This window comes from Calonectris borealis, chromosome 5, assembly GCF_964195595.1.
Source record: "Calonectris borealis chromosome 5, bCalBor7.hap1.2, whole genome shotgun sequence".
NCBI classification, from domain to species: domain Eukaryota; kingdom Metazoa; phylum Chordata; class Aves; order Procellariiformes; family Procellariidae; genus Calonectris; species Calonectris borealis.
Genome location: NC_134316.1, coordinates 31,100,163 through 31,118,422, shown reverse-complemented (window position 1 = coordinate 31,118,422; position 18,260 = coordinate 31,100,163). Strand labels below are relative to the sequence as shown.

Here is an 18,260-nt window from a genome sequence, read left to right as displayed (position 1 = left end):
AGTTTGCTGATAATGGAGAGGCAAATAAAATAGCCACGATCATACACAGAAGGATGATCCTAAATGCTCACAGCCAAACTATTTCCTTCTTCTGGAAATACTTCTAGAGTACTTGGCCAAGCAGAATCAAGTTTCCATATTTACTAGATATTGCCTAAATCTCATACGTTTCAACCAGACAGGTTAATGAGCTAAGTGATCTTGAGAATCAATATACTACAGAAATAATGTTATAAAAATAAAACAAAAAAACCCTCCAAAAATCCACCCTACAAAAAAGCCCTCAAAAATCTTTTATGTACAACAGCATTTATGACAATCTCCACAGGGTCCAAAAGGTTGAACAGAAATGTTGCCACACCAGAACGCACTTTGTAGTTGGATTTTTGATATTTTTGTCAATATTAGCAGACTTCTTTTAGCATCACTTTCTGTAATTGCTTGTACACACATTTGATAGATTTTAGGGAAATTTTTTTTCTTTTTTTTTCCTCCATTGTAACCATCACATAGCTAAAACCTAACAGATGTTATCTATGCAGAAATTAAGAGCCTGATCTTTAGAAATATGAAGAATCAATTTAGACTTAAGAACACTTAGTCAAGACTCTCAATACAAAACCAAGAATAAGATCACTGCAGATTTGCTGTACAAATTACATTAATCAACTTGCTTCCTTAAGTCTTGAACTGAGAAACGAGGGGTTCAAAACTATCAATGTCATATTGCATGACTATGAGCCCTGAGAATTAACGCACAATTTTCCAACACCGACTTTTTTGAAAAGCAGTAAATCTCAGGTTCAATAGAAACAGATAAAGTAAACAGTCTCCCTCAGGGTTGTTGTACTAACTTAGGTTCCACACACAAAACCAAATGCTTAAGAAATGTTCTCTACATAATACAACTTTCTCAATCCTTAGATATTCCTTTCCTTTGAAACAGTTCTCGGGAGAGCTAGATTTGATATGATTTATAACTATACTGATGATTAAAGATTGACTGGCACTAAAATCGGGAAACAAAATGGCACAGAACAATTTGGTACTCACCTTCCCTCCCTCCCAGTTACGACAGAATTCTTTCCATTGTCTTAAATCAATTTGTAAGTCCCCAGGCTGATACTAAGAGGAGCAATCCTCCTCCTCCTCCTCCTATTTCTGCTCCCTCCACTGTGCTGACTTAGCTGCTTCTGCTGCTACACATTAAGTCTACTGAGGAAATAATTCTATTTATTTTTCACTCAGTTCTGAATTACATCAGTTTCCTGATCCTACTCTGTATAGCCATGGGAGTACTTAGGCTGGCACAAGGGATGCAAACAGGATACCGAAGTAACAGCTCCTTTCAGTGACAACGTGGTCTTAGAGCAGCCTAAACTGAACATGATATCATACCCTGCACATCCAGGGCACAAGAGTTGCAAAAACAAGAGCAGAGAGACTAAGAAAGTCAAATACAAGACAAGCCCTAACCCTTTTGAATTACAAAGTCAATCAAAATGTATTTTTAGCAAGACCATTTCTTAAGGGAAAGAAAACATGTTATTTCATAGAACATGTATAAAACACTAGTTCTTTAAGCAAAAATATGGCCTCCCATGGCTTTAAAAAAATCCAGCTGAATTTAGTTGTGTACAGATTCTGTTAGAATATTTTTCCCCACAGATAGGGCTATGGCTCAGATTCTTCAAACAAGCTCAACTAGGAGCCTCTTTTTCTGGGCAAATTCCTCCTCTTCTACCAGCCTGTCCATTTTCATATTTATGGTATTTCCATGGATCTCTGAGATCCACTATCTTTTTACAAAATCCAGTGATACCTGATAACTGTGGTTTCCCTCTACACCTTGGCCCTCAGCTGTAAATACCACCACATGAACTTGCCCAGTTTTATTATGAAAGTGAATTAAGGGAGCTCTGAGAAGCAGTTAGAGTGACAGATACTTTGTATTTGTGCAAGGATGCATGAAATAATGCCTGAAACTAGGCAAGATAGAATACAAGGATAGAAAGAATTACTGAACAGCTACTTGAATAGTATGGATCCCATGAAAAAGAATTGTCTGAGGTTAAATAACTACGGAATGCACATATAGATGGGGAAAAATAAAAATTCTAAGATCTAATATTCTAGACTTTGTAAACTTAATATTGTTTTAATGGCATGTTGCATTTCAGACATACATGCACTACATTTTGTAGTTGGAAGGGTTTTAGCTTTTAAATAGGAAGTCTGACCATGTGCAAACCAGACAATACTCTTTCACCCAACAAACTCCAAGATCTCAAATAAGAAACTGAAGTTCTCCTTGAACGGTAAGACTAAGTAAATCACTGATTACACTGACACTCCACATCCTTAGCATGCAACTACAAGGCTTGATCAAAGTGTAACAGAAGATTTAAAGTAGTTTACTAGAGGACTTCCACATAACTTTACATTTTTAAAAATACTGCATTTCACATAGAAATTGATAAATCAAAATTTAAAGAAAAAATGTTTTCTGGGAAGAAAATGAGGAATTTTTTTCCCTTCTTTTTAAAGAAGCTTGAAAGGTCGTAAAGCTTACGAATTATTGCTCTACATTTCATACAGCATTACCCATAATAGCAGCATTCATATTAAAACTGCATTTTATTGCCTCAACTGCACAGAAAGATTGTCTTTAAGTCAGGTTTTTATGTTGATCAAACATATTTCTCTTAGCCATTGGGGACAAAGGAGGGAAGTTATGACGGCATTTTGGGCAGGTAAAATTGCATAGGCAACCTAAAGGTTATGTAACAACTACATATAGGACTTCATAGTCTTATTTTATTAATAAATCCAGATATGCAACATTTGAAATATTCATCCGATATCTCAAACCTAGCAAGACATATCAAAGGGAAAGAGACATGAAACCTGAATGGTAAAGCATGTAAGACTGATTAAAGGACTTATCTTACACTGTTGAAACACTAACACTTTCCTGTACCATTCAAACAATCAAATTCCAATGGATTTAGCAATACAGGGACACACTCAGTAAGTGAGTATACTTTCTTTCCATTTCAGTTGTAAACATTGTTAACTCTCAGACTCTAGAAGTGTATTTTGAAAAAAAATCAACTATATGTAAAGCAATGCCAGCTGCAATGCAATGCTTGTGTTTTGTTTTTCTGAAGTCCATTCAGACTTCTAGAAGGAAGGAAGGAAAGACCTGCAGTATTTTTGAAAGAAATGCAATACACTGAAGCAGCTTGAATACACATACCCAGTACACACATAAGTGTGTGCGTATCCTACTAGGGCATGTTACAAAACTCACAACAATAGTAAGATTTTTTTTTTTTTTAAATTTTGTTTTAATCACAAGATTATTATCACACAAAAAGACTAACCTAATCTTCATTTTCAGTTGTTCATTATGCCGAAGATGAAGCAGAACACTGTTCTGGAAAACTAAAAAACACTGGGGAGGTGGAAGATTTGACTCATAACAGTAATTTAAGAGTGGACACACCAGTGTAGCTTCCCATCCACAAAAGGGAAACTGAACATGAGAGAAGTCGTCTTCACCTTCACTTTTCAACAAACACAGTCTGAAGCTTTATCTCATTCAGAACATCTAAACCATCCTGCATGTAAAAGCACTAAGCATTTAGAAGATTTTTAGTGTATCCTTACAGACCTGATTATGTCTATAGATTTATTACAATTAATCCTTAAACTGTCAACTGAGGACTGAAAAAAGATACCTTGACTACTTTAAATAAATATATATAAAAATCAATCTTTATTTTGCAAATTAACGTCTCAAGCAAGATTCTCTCTCTAGTAAGCTAAGCAGTGCGATAGGTGTCACTGGTCATATCAGGATCATACATGTTTAAAGATACACCCCTTTTAAAGATCCTGTAGAATAAAAAAAATAATTGTAAGACTTAAAAGAATTAGAAACACCAGATCTCGTATGTTAACAGAAAACCTTTACTTCATAAAATAAGTCCAGGTTAAAGATGCGGAAAAAAAGATTTCAACAACTAGTTAATACTAGCGTACATTCGAATAACATTTGCAAATAAAGAACATAATTTTCCTTATGATTTCCTTAATTAACCTTATGAACAGTCAAATATCAGGTCAGTAACTACTGCACTTAAAGTAGCAATGGTATTAAGATGTTTCCTGAAGGTTCCCCTTTTTATAGATCCTTTCCATTTGAGCTGATGATCATTTCTTGCTCCTCAGCTGATACTTTTTTCAAAGAGTCATCTGATCACTTTCTGATCACTTTTCAAAAGCGATACCTAACCACTAGAGAAGTGACATCTTGAGCAAAGATGTCCCGCAAGAGTGGTAGACACAAGAAAACCAGCTAGCTCTGAGGAGCAATCTGGCAGGCTAATGACACAAATGACATACAAGAGAATTTGCTTAACCTTAAGTCCCCTTCAGTCCTGCAATAGGTATGGCAAAGACCAGGCTTGCAAAACTCTCTCCTTCCCCAAATTTGTCCTTCCTCTTTTACACTACCACCATATCACCCCCAGTCATTCAGATTCAAAAGTTTGCTTCTTTTCACTGCAGGGCCAAGTACTGTAAAGTTTCATCAGCTTCTTTGAACAACTTACAGAAAATCCAGCCTTCAATTTCCTCCTCTTCTATGCTAGGGTCAAACTTCTAAGTCACAACTTAAACTCAGTATAAGACTGTCTTCATTCTGTCACTAGAATTTTTTCATAGAATCATTTTTCCATGTGCTAGGATTTTTATAGCCACTCTCCTAACCAATACGGTATTTCGGAATACTAGAGTAACAAAACTCATACAACTCATGGATGTGTTTTTAAAGACTAACACCCTCTAAATTTCATGGTCTGGAAACTAAGTAAACCAATTGTCCATAGACTTCTATCCAGTACACAAAAAAAAAGAAGTCAATTGAGACTACAAGTCCAAAAAAGTTAGAAGCCACTAAAAACAATGGATTCAAACTCTGTTTTGAGCATTCTCCTCAAGACCAAAACGTACATGTCTAAGAATCAGAAACTAAATAAAATAATTTTTTTTGAATAACAAATATAAGTTTATCATTCATCGACCATTCTTGTACTCAAGTGTTCTTTATGCAACAAAAGGCTTTAAAATTTTGTTTCATTTAAAACTTACAAAACACTGAACACATTTTAATTTATAAATAAGTTTTTCTTTTCAATTTCAGTCCCAGAGGCAATCCTTCAGAAAAGTAAAGATTCTATTCTACAAAACTGAATGATTACATTAACTCCAGGAAAAATGAAGTTAACGTGGTCATTATCATCAGCATACTGTAAGAGAACTACCAAAACGCTCCATGCCACAGTGTCAGAATATCAGCCACTGTCCCTAATATGCCAGCTCTCCTTCTCCCCCCACAACTGACAATTTTTGCAGGCATTTTATTTTAGCACCATTAAAGACTGCTCCACTAGCAAATCTGCGTTTTCCTTTGCACCTCATATGCAAATCACCAAGAACATCAGCAATCTACGCAGACCCAAGATCCCGCAAATTTTAGCGTTAAAGCCATAATTACTTCTTTCATCAACTGACAGTTAACAGGAATGCTTGGGGGTACTAGATCACCTAATCAGACACAAATGCTCATTTTGATCTCAAAAAACGCTCACTCATTTTTAACTCCAAGTTATTCTATCTTTAACAATATCAATATAATTCTATAGAGAAATTACAATCTTTCCATTCAAACATCAAATTGAATGTCATCACTCAAGACAATTAAATAGCCAAGTAAAACATAAGCAGCGAAAGTATTTCTCTTACTACTTATAAACACTTACTATTCTATGAAGAGTCTGGATAGCATATTTCAACTGCATTCCTTTAGCAGGTTCAATACTCTATGAAACGTGTTTGAACACAAGCTCCCAAGACTCTGAGGCAGTCATGTTTCTCGTAATAATTTAAGAAAACTCTGCAAACAAACGTAAATCAAACTAAGTTCTCTTTACAATTAGACTGTTTGAAAACATAAGTATCCTTCCTCAAGAAAGTATGTACTTCCTGAAGATCAAGTCATGTAAAATAAAACTAAGAATCCTACATCTATTTTCTTAACTGACTTGCTATAGGACTTTAATTCATTTCACATCAGTTTTTTCAATAAATAAAATAAGAATATTAGTGTTCATATGCCTTTTACAGATAAAAGTTAATACAGGATGTTAAATAGTTTTACATATTCAACACATGGTCACTTTCAATGGGACTACAGAAAACTGCAAGAACCTGAGTTATGCAGTTTAATCTGCCAATACATAGTTTGGTCAATGCCAAAATTTAACACAAAATACATTCTACATTCATCTCCAGTCAATGTTTCTTTATCAAACCACGTAGCAGGTCTCTGCCACAATATTCACAACATCAAAGTTAGCTTTTGTTAACGTCCAAAATGGATCACTGCTGAAAGCCTCTCACACATTACCAAATGAAGCAAGAGGAGTATACAAAGGAAAGGGGGGAGAGGGGGGGTGAAGGGGGGGAGGGCGGGGGGGGAGAAAAACCTCCCAAATTTCTTTATCATTTAACACAACAGAGCTTGAGAGCACCTACCCAAACAAATCCATTTCCTTAATATGTCTTTCACGGGTCTAGTACTTTCACTGTCACACAATCTTTCACAAAATATCGGGAATAAATAGACAACATAATAAGTGTCCTGTGTTTTTGCAGACTCAATGCTACATTCTTTCTTTGCCACATACAAATTAAATATTTTTTTCACAGATTAAAAAAAATTCTTATTAGACTACTGTTTGGTAAGAAATTTTTAAGTTTCGCATTTTTTAAAATCAATTAAGTCATGGTGTTTTCCAAATGTCTGTGCTGGAAAAAACCCACAACATAATTGCAACACCAATGTCAAAAGCTGAACTCTTGCCAAAAATATCAGCTATCAACTCTAACTGCTCCCTCCCTCAATTAACAAGACTGCATGTAGTATTTCCTATGTAAACTTTCTATTTTGGAACGTTTTGTACATTATTCCAGTATGAAAGGCTTAAGGGAAGCAAAGCTTGTGAGCATTACCTTTTCTTTGGACAAACTAATGAAAACAGACACAGACAAGCTTGTGGACAAGCCAGAGTCCAACCACCAGGTTTGATAAGCAACAGCAAAATACACTGTAAGCACAGACTAGATTGTGTTTTAACCACTTGAGAAGTACTCTTGACCATCACAGCTATGGCACCACAGTACAGCAAGTATTTTGAAGACACATCATCATAGATGTCAGTTTATTCACAAAATGTTCTATGTAAAGTAATGCTAAAATAATCCCTAAAGAATTTTCACTTGACTTTGAAGTCTCTGAAGTACTTTTCTGCCCAGACCCAAACTCTCATATATATTTACCCATACCACAATAATCAGAGATTCAAAATAAACTGTTGAACATGCTTGTATCTTCTCTATATATTACTGAAACACAGGTACAAGGGTGCTATAGATAGGTCTGCAATTTACACACAACACTATGTAACGGTTCTAACTTACAGCACAAACTGATTGTGAAACACAGACTAAAGTGCAGTGCAACCAGAGCAATTGTAAGAGAACTTCTTAAAGAAAGGTCAGGATTATTTTGCAACTGGGAGTCTCAGAATTCACACTGCAAGGGTTCCTGTACATTTTCTTCTGATTTTAATTTTTCAAGAACAGCTTCTAGCCCTGGACAGGCATATTCAACAACCCACCAACAAACTACTAAACTACTGTACTTTGATACTGGCTATCGGTAATCTGATTAGGTCTATATTTTAGTTAATAATCAAAAAGGTCATTGCCTTTCTTAGCAGAAACTAGCTATGTTGAGTACATTTCACCTATTACAGTACAGATAGCGCTGACTTCCTTTTCATTTAAGACAGCCATTCAATACTGTGAATATGCAAGATTAATCTACAGTACTCTCATGATCAAATTCCTGCTTACTACTGCAGTTTTGTCCAAAACTGGATTAGAAAACACAAAGCCAAAGGAGCGGTACTGAAAATAAGCGAACTATGCATTTGTGTGGCTGTATGTACTTATATACACACACATATTTTACTGGAATCTAATTTGGACAATATACTTTTTCTATCCAAAGTAAGCAATATATAGCACTTTTTATTTGCAATCATATAATTAAAAGATTCATGTGTGACTCAAAGTCAAGGTGCTGAGACTTAGTTTTACAGAAGAGCAGTGCAGTCAACTAAAAATACATCTATAAATTCTCTATCTTCCAGGAGGAAAACAATAGTCTTCCAGCTTCTCTAACAGGATAACTGGAGTGGGAGAACCTAGGAAAGCATGTTTTTGAACTAAAAATGATGCAAATAAAATTAATTTAAAAGACAAGAAGATCAATTAAAGCAGTCTGACATTTAGATAGACCATATTTCATTCAATTACCTTTGTACTGAATCAAACGTTTGACTGAAGATTAAAAAAAAAAAAAAATCACCCCAACAAAACAGAAAAAAATACCCTTGTTTCCTCAGTAGCTTATTCCAAGGGTCCAGTTCTTCATTTAAATATGATGCCTTAAGAAAAAGCATGGAAAGAACACATAAACTTAATAGCAGTAGATTAGACTACAGAGTAGTAGATGGCTTATTTTGAATCCATTTATATTTCTTCTATGTCTTCATGTAGAAAGGATTCATAATTTTTCATTGTACAAAAATTATTTCAGTATGTTTTACACTTGTTGCCTGATTATTTCTTTGGCTACAAAAAAACCCCCAAACACCAACCAAAACCAAAACACCAAACAAAACCAAAACCAAGCAGTTACCCAACTTCACACATATATCTGTCACACTATCTACACCCCCTCATTGGGATAGTTTTCTTTTTTTAAGGTGAAGTTCCAGTCTGCTGTGTTATACCCCTTAAACTAAACAATTTTCTACTTTAAATTAAAAAGCATCTGAATACGTCTAAAACCCAGGGAGGCACCTAATAAGGCTATCTCTCAGACTTCTTTTTGATTAGCCAACAAGACTGAATTCTAAATGGATCACTCCTCAACATCTTATCTCCAGTCCTCAAATAGTTTTTATGTCAAATTTTCAGCATTCTTTTCAAAATTACTACTAAAGAATGGGACATTATATTGCAATGTTGACCTTGCCAGTTCTACACAGATCACAAGACAGAAGTCACTTCCCAATTTCTATATTTATAGCTCCCACTTACAAAGCCACAGATCATTCAGGGCTTTTACAAATTTCTTTTAGCAGGAAACTCACAGCAGTCCTGGAGGAAAGCAACTCAGCTTGTTTACTTCAGCACAAGTTCATCCTCAGAAGCAGTTTCTCATTCTGTCACTATCATGTATATTTTCTACATTTCTCCTAAATGCATGAATCTTGCAAGTAACATCTTTTAAAAACCAAAAAATAGTTACACACCTCGGCCCATTTCTATCTAAAAAGATTGACATACAGTCTTTTAAACTGCTGGGCATTTTTTGGTACACATCTAAGCTAGTAAAAGTTTTCTTTCCAAGAAAGTCACCACTACAACCAATAAAACTAATTATACACTGATAGCAACATCAAAACACAGTATTTGAATTTGATAAGATTAAAAATATCTTTACTGTCAGCATCACTATACTGGCCCATTATTCCATTAAGATGAAGTTACACTGTTAAGTTATACAGCTAATAATGAAGTGCCACAGTTAGAGTTTCGTTAGATACTTAATACTAAACAGAACTAAGAATATTAAGCTCATTCTCTTTATTATTATTATAATTACTTTATTATTATATAGTTGTAGTACAAGAGCACAGAAATCAGAGTGAAGTTGTACACGTTGTAGTGTGGCAAGTCCTTACAATCACTATAGAGTGGAAAGGGAAGGAAAAATCACAGCGTGGCAAACATCCTCAAGAATATACATTTCCTTTCCAAAACCAGGAACATCTATTTATTATTTAGGAATATAGAAGGGGAAAGTATAATCCACAGCAGACTGTGAACACAGTGACCTGAACTGACCTAGATGTTCTGGTGATGAACACTCATGTCAATGTTCATCAGCTGCAGGTCAGTAACACATGTTCCCAAGGAACAGACAGGAGAAAGCAAAAACTACTAAAGTGTTAGAACTAGAATATATGAAGCCATCTGTATATACATAGAACAATACAGCATTACAGAGCTTAAAGAGCTTTGCATCATTAAGGCAATGGCAATGTTGACAATAACAAAATCGAATACAATCAAGTTCAGGAAAACAAAAGTTATGAAAAACAAAAGAGTAAGACAGTTAAAATACAAGTGTATAATGTAAAGTGTTTTAAGGGAGGCATCACAGAAAGTTTATGAGGAATGGGTATTTTGCACCTCCTAAATGTTAATCCAGCCTCCTGGCACAGAGTAGTGCCAGAGCTCTCTAATTTACACCACTTTATCACAGAGTTAACACAGCCAGTAGTCCTGCCTTCTACCAATTCAACTGTACAAATCTTGCTAAAGCTATGAAAAAGAACAGGTCTTATAAAACTTGTAAACATGTTTACATGTTCTCCCTGAATACTTCTGAGAGCAGGATCTTTTCCTTTCAGAGGGTCTCAAGGTGTATCCCAGGAGTCTATTCCTGCACCGGGGTCCAGGAGTTAAAGCATCTTATCCTCAAAGAAAGCAAACAATTTCAGTTTCACAGCTCTTGAATTGCCAAGTGTTTTAAAGAGTTAAACTTATCTGGCTTGTTACCACTTCTTATTCTCTACTTTGATATACTGTGATATCTGAAATAAAAGCAAATGTACTGAAGCTGTCTGCTGGTAAACTTAGCATCAAGCAAAAGATTGTAGTATTCACCTGGAAAATTATATTTTGAGACAAAAATCATTTTACATAGAAACAAACCACAGTTTTGAGCTAAATACTAGAATCATGCATTCTCCAGCTTCTTATAGCGGCCACTGGTATAAAGCCAAGGCGTTTTTTTGTTTGTTTTTTTTTTCTTCTAAAAGGAGTATTATAGGATTATCAACCTCAAATTTGGTAGCAGTTAAGGAGTGACCATATTTTGGGTGAAGAGAAACCAAGGTGAGCAAATGGAAGAAACTTTACAGCAAGCAACCCATTTAAAAAAAAAAAAAAAAAAAAAAAGATAATCAGAAAGAACTTCAGGCATCTGGAATTTCTGAATTTCACTCCGTATTTCAGGACCATTTCAATCAGCATTCAGAGAAGCACAGTTTTTCAGAATGTTACAGCCGACATATGCAGGATTTTTCAACACAAATATATACATAAACATGCACAATACCTTCAAAAAGGCTAAGAATGCACTCTATCTCTCAGTAACATTAAGTGGAATTTATCCTGAACCCAGAAAAATGTATTTTTACCCTTAATTGCTAACAGCAGGTTACCTCTAATCAGCCATTTTTATAAAAATCTTATAGTGGCAGAAAAAACTACAGACTGCTTGAATTCATGCTGTAGGTTCAGGACTGGTCCTGAAGAACAGCCAACTTCATAATGAGCTCTTAATACCTGTTGGAGTTGCACAAATGAAGGCAGAAGATATTAAACTCAATATCCTGCTGAGTCATTGCTTAGGATAATTCAAGAACAGTCTGAGTGACAAAAAATGACAATCAGATATGCAAACAAAGCTCTTGCAGGTCATACATTTGTACTGAAAATTTGTTAAATCCATGGAGGATCCAACTTCCCTAGCCATCCCCTTCATCAATTAGGAAGAAGAGATCATTGTAACTTTCTCCCAACTTCTTAAATGACAAAAGGATGAAGAACACCCACCACACCTACTTTCGGTGTGAAAGAAATGATTGTACCACCAGATACTTCACACCCCAAAAAACATTCCCCAAAGTGAGATTTCTCAAAAAGCCAGTAAATATGCATAGGCATGATGGCAATGAAACTAAGAAATAAAATACAAGTCCAGTGTTTTTTTTAAAAAAAAAGGTAATTCTTCACCAAGAAGTGTTATATAACTTACCTGCCACATACTTTTAGGCAGGTCTAAAAGAAAACCTCACCAGAGTAACTGTTACGAAATAACAGTTCTGTGCACTGTTTCTAAGTACAACTGACTTTATACTTTATTCCAAATAATTATTTATGAAAGAGCAATTATTACACAGTAAAAACACTTTTATCCTGAGTGTTGATAGAAGGGAGTTATTTAGGAACAATATTGCAGAAAAAATTACACAACTACTATACTGATCAATATCTTCCCTTACATAAACCTCATCACTATCCAGGTATTTCCTGTTAAATTTGTACATGGATCTTTATGTAACTCAATGTCCTGCATTCTTTTATTGTGTTTTGCTAAAATTGGAAGAATGGGGTATAAACAGAAAAGTGTAAACACTGGGTTTTTTTTTTTTTATGACAAACATCTAATCCTTTAGAGCCACAAACAGTATCTCAATTTTATAGTGAAAGAAATTAAATATTAACACAGGAGAAAAATCTCCTTATTCCTATTTACCTTGAACTATGTCAAGAAATCTCCTTACTTCAAATTTGTATGCATATCTTTTAGGGTAAACTCTGCTATATAGCAGCCATGTTTTAATTTACAATCAGGTCTTCTCTCTATAACTCTGTATAGTTATTCATCCACAAAAAGGAAGCTGCTCTGCACATTTTTGATTTGGAAGTCTTGCCAAGAAGCCTATGAGGAAGGCAGGATTTACCCATACACACACAGAACAACAGACTTTCAACCTTCAGTAAACAGGCACCTAAAGTTCTACCAGAGGCTATCTGCCTCTAATGCAGTTGACTAAACAGCTTATGGAAAGCCACAGTAGGGAAACCCTTGATTATGTCTAATTGCCCTCTACCCAAAATACACAGAACTCCTAATTCAGTGCTTTAAATTGCAAAAGGCACTTAACTCTACAAAGTATGTAGCTGTTTTCACCATTAGCTTAGAAAAATGATTAATGAACGTTAAGTTTCTGGTTTTTAACTTCTATACGTATGCTATTTTATACTTGAAAAAAGTTTATTTATAAAACAAAGGTATTAAATACTCAAATACTTTATTACATGAATAAACATTATTTATTTGTACAAAGAGGTACTTCTGCACCCCTGCTACAGCAAGCACCTTAACAGCTTGCATGAACAGAAGTTAGCCATTTCAGATACATGTATTACCCATATACCTCATGGCATTTACAAGAATCACAAATAAGAATGTTGATCAACTTTTTACAACCTACTTAATTTTATTTTCGGTCAGTGTTAATTGAGTATCCTTTGGTTTTTTTAAGGACTGCTTTAGTAGTTAGTTAAGCTTAATTTCATAATAAATATGAATGAGAGACACCTGCAAGACCCAATGAAACAGCAGTTTATCAATTATGCATATTTTCCAACTTCAACCATCTAGAATGCAATCAATAAACAATGCATGTGGTTAAAATACACTGTGCATTTCACAACTGCAGCATCTGCATTTCCTGCTTGTAACCTTTGCATGTTCTATCACAATTAATGCCTTTGATATCAATCAGGGTTTGTTATTTAAGCAAAACAGTATCAAAACAGCACTAAGTGTATTTTCAAACAATCAAATCAAAGCATTTCAAAGCTAACTCACTGGTCATGAGAATATAAGAATGGCTATGTCTTGTCAGACCAACAGACCACCAACCTCTGTATGCCACTTCTAACCACAGGCAAACAGGCAGCTCCATGGGAGTAGCATAAGAACAGAAGAATAAACCTCAGAAAACATTCCAAATCTCCAAAAACTTGGAAATGAAAAGTATCCTGAGCCAAAGGTAGTATCTTTGAATTTAGAAACCCCCAGGGACTTTTATTCCATGAATTCATCCAAACATTTTTTGACCCAAGAACATTTTAGCATCTACAATAGCCCCCCTGAACAAAATTCCACTAATTCCTGAAAAGCCAGGGGTTTTTTTGAAGATACTTAATTTTACTTCATGCTTCCTAGCTGCTGACTGAGACACACTGATTCGTTCCTTAATAAACTAATGACCATTCTACAACCCTCATAACTGCTTTCACTTCCAATCTATCACCAAAATAAATTATTTGCTTGCAAAAAGCAAGGTGAAGTCTATGCTATCATAAGACTTCCTCCAACTTTAAGAGAGAAACATTCACCATTATCCCCCCTTCAAACCTGCAACAAAGTAAACCAAGCTACATATAGCCAAATATTTCAGCAATTGATTCTTGCTACACTTTGTAAATGCTGAAGCTTTGAAAAATGCTGAAACACTGCACGAGGGTATCTACACTCTGAACGTGGTCTCATCTAGTTCATGATAGTAACACATTTACATATGTTTATATATTTACATGTAATTACATGTAAAGTACCCAATTTAGATAATCACCTCAAATCTGAAAGATTCCCAGGAAGATATACACCTTTATTATTTTATTTTTTTTTAAAAGAACATGCTATTGGGATGTAATTCTGCAATATCTATGAGGTTCCCAAAGTTCATAAAATTCCTTTAGTGAGCTGCTCTCTACTCCCGAGGAGAAGAGGAGGGGAGGGGAGAAAAAAGAAAAAAAAAAAAGCAGCACGCAAGTAAAATCTGAAATCTGTGGGTTGTTTTTTTTTAACACTTATGTAAAGAACACAAAATGTTAGATAACAAAATGCTCCCATAATGTCACTGAATAGTTGGGGAAAAGAGCATTTGTAAAATTAGATAAACTAGGAACTTCAGTTGTATGTCACTAATGTTGTCATTTTATACGATAGAAAATGTATTAACAACCATATTAATCTTTATGCACACTGGAGTAACTTAAAAGGATGCATACTGTTTATACTGAAATTGTATATACTTTGTTCTGAGTATTTATGTTTCTTAATTACTCTTCCTATTCATTAAAACATTTGGAAGTAGCATCTACTGTTAATTCTCTCTCAACACATTCTTGTGTGATTTTGAAGTATCAAAGATTACTCAATCTTATTTTTATCCAGTTCAGAAAACGTGAAGAAACTGCACAATTGAGACCTTTATTCCAGCCAAGCATTATCAGTCTGTAAGCCCCAAAAGAAAGTGGAACTCTATTGATTTTCCCCCAAAAGTTGCAAGTTTTCCTATGATACTCCTTTTTAACGTAACTTTATCTTCCTTCTCTGAGAGTTTCTGTAGTGCATCTCCAAAGTGTCTTCTCACCCACGTTTCTTTTTCTTTTATGAGACTACAAAGCCACTTACCTCCTAAAGGAAACAATTATTTCTAACAAATACATAACATCCAACAATATGGGCTTGCTGTAACTCCTCTAAAGTGCATAAAAGTCTTAGAAAACACAGGCTGAATTTATCTCAGTATAACAGCTACTGACATCAAGGTCATTACATTGACAGATCAAACTTAGTTACAATTACACAACACTGTTACAGTGAAAATCATTCTTTTAGTTCACAGAATAGAGGACAGATCCAGCCTATTACTTCAAGTGATCAACACACTATGCAAGGCCAGACTATTTCCTTTCAACGCAGCTGCAAGTAAATGCTAAAAAAGTTACTGTGGCAGCCAGTATTACAAGTGAAAGGAAAAACGTGTATTATGGTTGAAGTACTGCACTCCTGGTATTTGACATTTCTGTACTTGATACTGATTAGCACACACCGATTTGGCAAATAATTATGTTGCTTCATTTGTGCACACAAACAGAACAGCCATGCACCTGAATAGTTGGAAAAGACAAGTGTAAAATTATTAACATTTACGATTCAAAGTCTGATGTGAACGTAGAATTAAGTCTACTAGACAGGACTTCTTCAGATCCAAACGGTTGAGACCCTTTGTCAGTCATTATGGCTGTGATATAAACCCCAAGATGATGAAGTAACATGTACTTAATTAATTATAAAAACGTGTCCCATAGACAGGTAGAACAATAGAACAAGAAGTTCATTACAAGATCCAAGAAAGAATAAACTATTACTGCAGTTCATCTCTCCCTGCACCATCACCCCATGGGCAATTCTTCCAGTCACCTGAACTATGCAGCGAAAAAAAAAGGGGGTGGGTGGGAAAATCACTCAGGTGTCCCATTAATTTCATACCACAGATAAGGAAGTATCTTATTCCTTGGAAGAATAAAAGTCATAAATTCAGAACAGGTGCATAAAATCACGCATATTGCTAAGTCATTTGGTTTTCCACATACTTTTTATACAGCATCATTTGCGAAGTTATTGAGTTAACTTAGACAGGACTTGTAATTGCCAGCACTGAGAACAATGTTTAGAGAGTTTACTGTCATCTTGAAAGATGGAAGAAATTACCTCCATGAGGGGAGCTGCACCTAAACCATCCAACTCTCATACTTCCGTATTAATTATCTATTGTTATGCTACGGAATTTTTTTTTTTCCTTTCAACTCAGGAGGCCTCAATCATCAAACAACTCACATTTGTACATAGTATCACACAGGTGAATAACACTCTCAGCAGTTTCAATGGACAAAACTGTTGTTTGGGGTCCAAACTATTAAGGCTTTACTAGTCACAAAATATACTGGGACTTTACAACTTGAGTTGCAGAACAACAAAAAAACGCAGGCCTGGTAAACACATCTCTTCCAAAAACATTCTCAACGCATTCCTGTATCAGTCTTCACCACTGTACAGGTTGACATTTAAAATCCAAAGGTAATGCCCTCCCCCCCTTCTATCCTGGGCTTCCAAAGTTATAAAAAACCCCACCCTCATGCATACGCACTGTGCAGTGGCTATGCTGTCTCTGTCCCATGACCTGATGCACACATGAGGTAGAGTGAATCAACACATATATATCCAGGGTCAGAACTATTATAGTACCTTCAGAAATAAGCAACTGAAACAGTATGGCCATGGATGACAAAGAGCAAACAAAAGCAGCAAACTTGGCAAGAACACATCACGGTGTCTAGAGGACACATGAGTTCATAGCAGCACTTTTTCAGCCAGAGAGCTTCAAAGTCTCCGAACTGAGCTTTACAGTAGAGTACAGAACATGATACTTCATTTTAATGTAACAAGCCTGTACATAAACCAAATATGTCAAGATGGTTTTGTTTGCTAATGAATGGCACTAAGCAACTTAGTAATATAGCACTATGTTTACAAATAAGACACTAGAGAAAACAAGAGAAACAGTCAATTGTTCTCCACTAAAAATGCCCACCAATGTCCACCAAACTGATTTTTAAAACAGCCATTCCAGAAGGCTTAAAATGGTAAGACAGGCAGTAAGTGAAGGAAATAGTGAAACCTCTTCCTTTGTTTCCTTTGGTGTTTTTTGAAAATTCTTTTGTAATTATAGTTGGAACAAAAATAGTGCAGATTACATGCTTGTTATAGAGATGAGAAGTGCTGAAAGAATTGCCCAGGCTCAGGTATAGTTCTTGGTTCTGAAATCTGAGAGTAAATACCTCACAAACATTGGCTGCTGTTGCAGCATGCTATTAAAAACTCCAATTACAGTGCAATTTGATGGAATGCCGCTTCAAGACAGTAAACATTCACTCAATACAAAAATCACCAAAAATTTTTCAAAAGCAATGAAATTTGTTAACTGTTATTGTCTACATTTCTGTCGTATAAATGAATAATGACTCCTATATGGATACCTCACATTCAGTGGATTTTGTAATCTGTACATAAACTTATAATAGCCTCTGCATGCCAAAGTAATTAGTAGAAGTATCCTTTATATTACTAAAAGCTAACATTAATGACATATACTGGAACTCCAGCACTTGCTCTCTACCCTGCAAAGTTACTAAATTTTTGCTCCTGAGCTGAAGTTCGTACATTCATGTATATTAAAATGACCGTGCTGCAGACCCATCAGCTGCTCACTATTCTTCAGCGGTTGTTTCTCCCGTACAAAATCTCCAAAGAAAGGAGACAGAAGTAAAGTGAGCATACGCTCGACCTGTCTCAAACCACCGTGTCTGGCCAAGTTCTTCACTTGAGATTTACCTGGACACCCTTTCCTCGTCCTCTCCCTGCTCGGGAGGCAGGCGCTCCTGCCTCTTCGCAACTCCCTCTTTTCCCCCGGAAAGCACCCGCTCGCTGAGCTTCGGGGAGGCGCCAGCCCTCCCAGGCCCGGAGGCTCCTGCTCCCCATAACCCGCACCCAGGGCTGAGGAGGCCGCCGGCCCGGACAGCCCCGGAGTCATTGTGCCGAGGGAGATGATCGCAGCTGTCAA

General features: G+C 35.7%; 1 protein-coding gene across 5 annotated transcripts in view; it reads right to left on the bottom strand.

The window, feature by feature from the left end:
• The window catches only part of STRN3 (striatin 3), a 68,620-nt gene that overhangs the window by 49,599 nt on the left and 761 nt on the right, over positions 1–18,260 (bottom strand). The window contains exon 1 of one of the 5 annotated variants that reach the window (XM_075151734.1): positions 18,032–18,241. The exons of the other annotated variants lie outside the window; for them this stretch is intronic. Coding sequence (XP_075007835.1) covers positions 18,032–18,178 — 147 coding nt within the window. The 5' untranslated portion in view covers positions 18,179–18,241. Of the gene's footprint in view, positions 1–18,031; positions 18,242–18,260 lie in introns of those variants that run through there. 5 annotated transcript variants of the gene reach the window in all.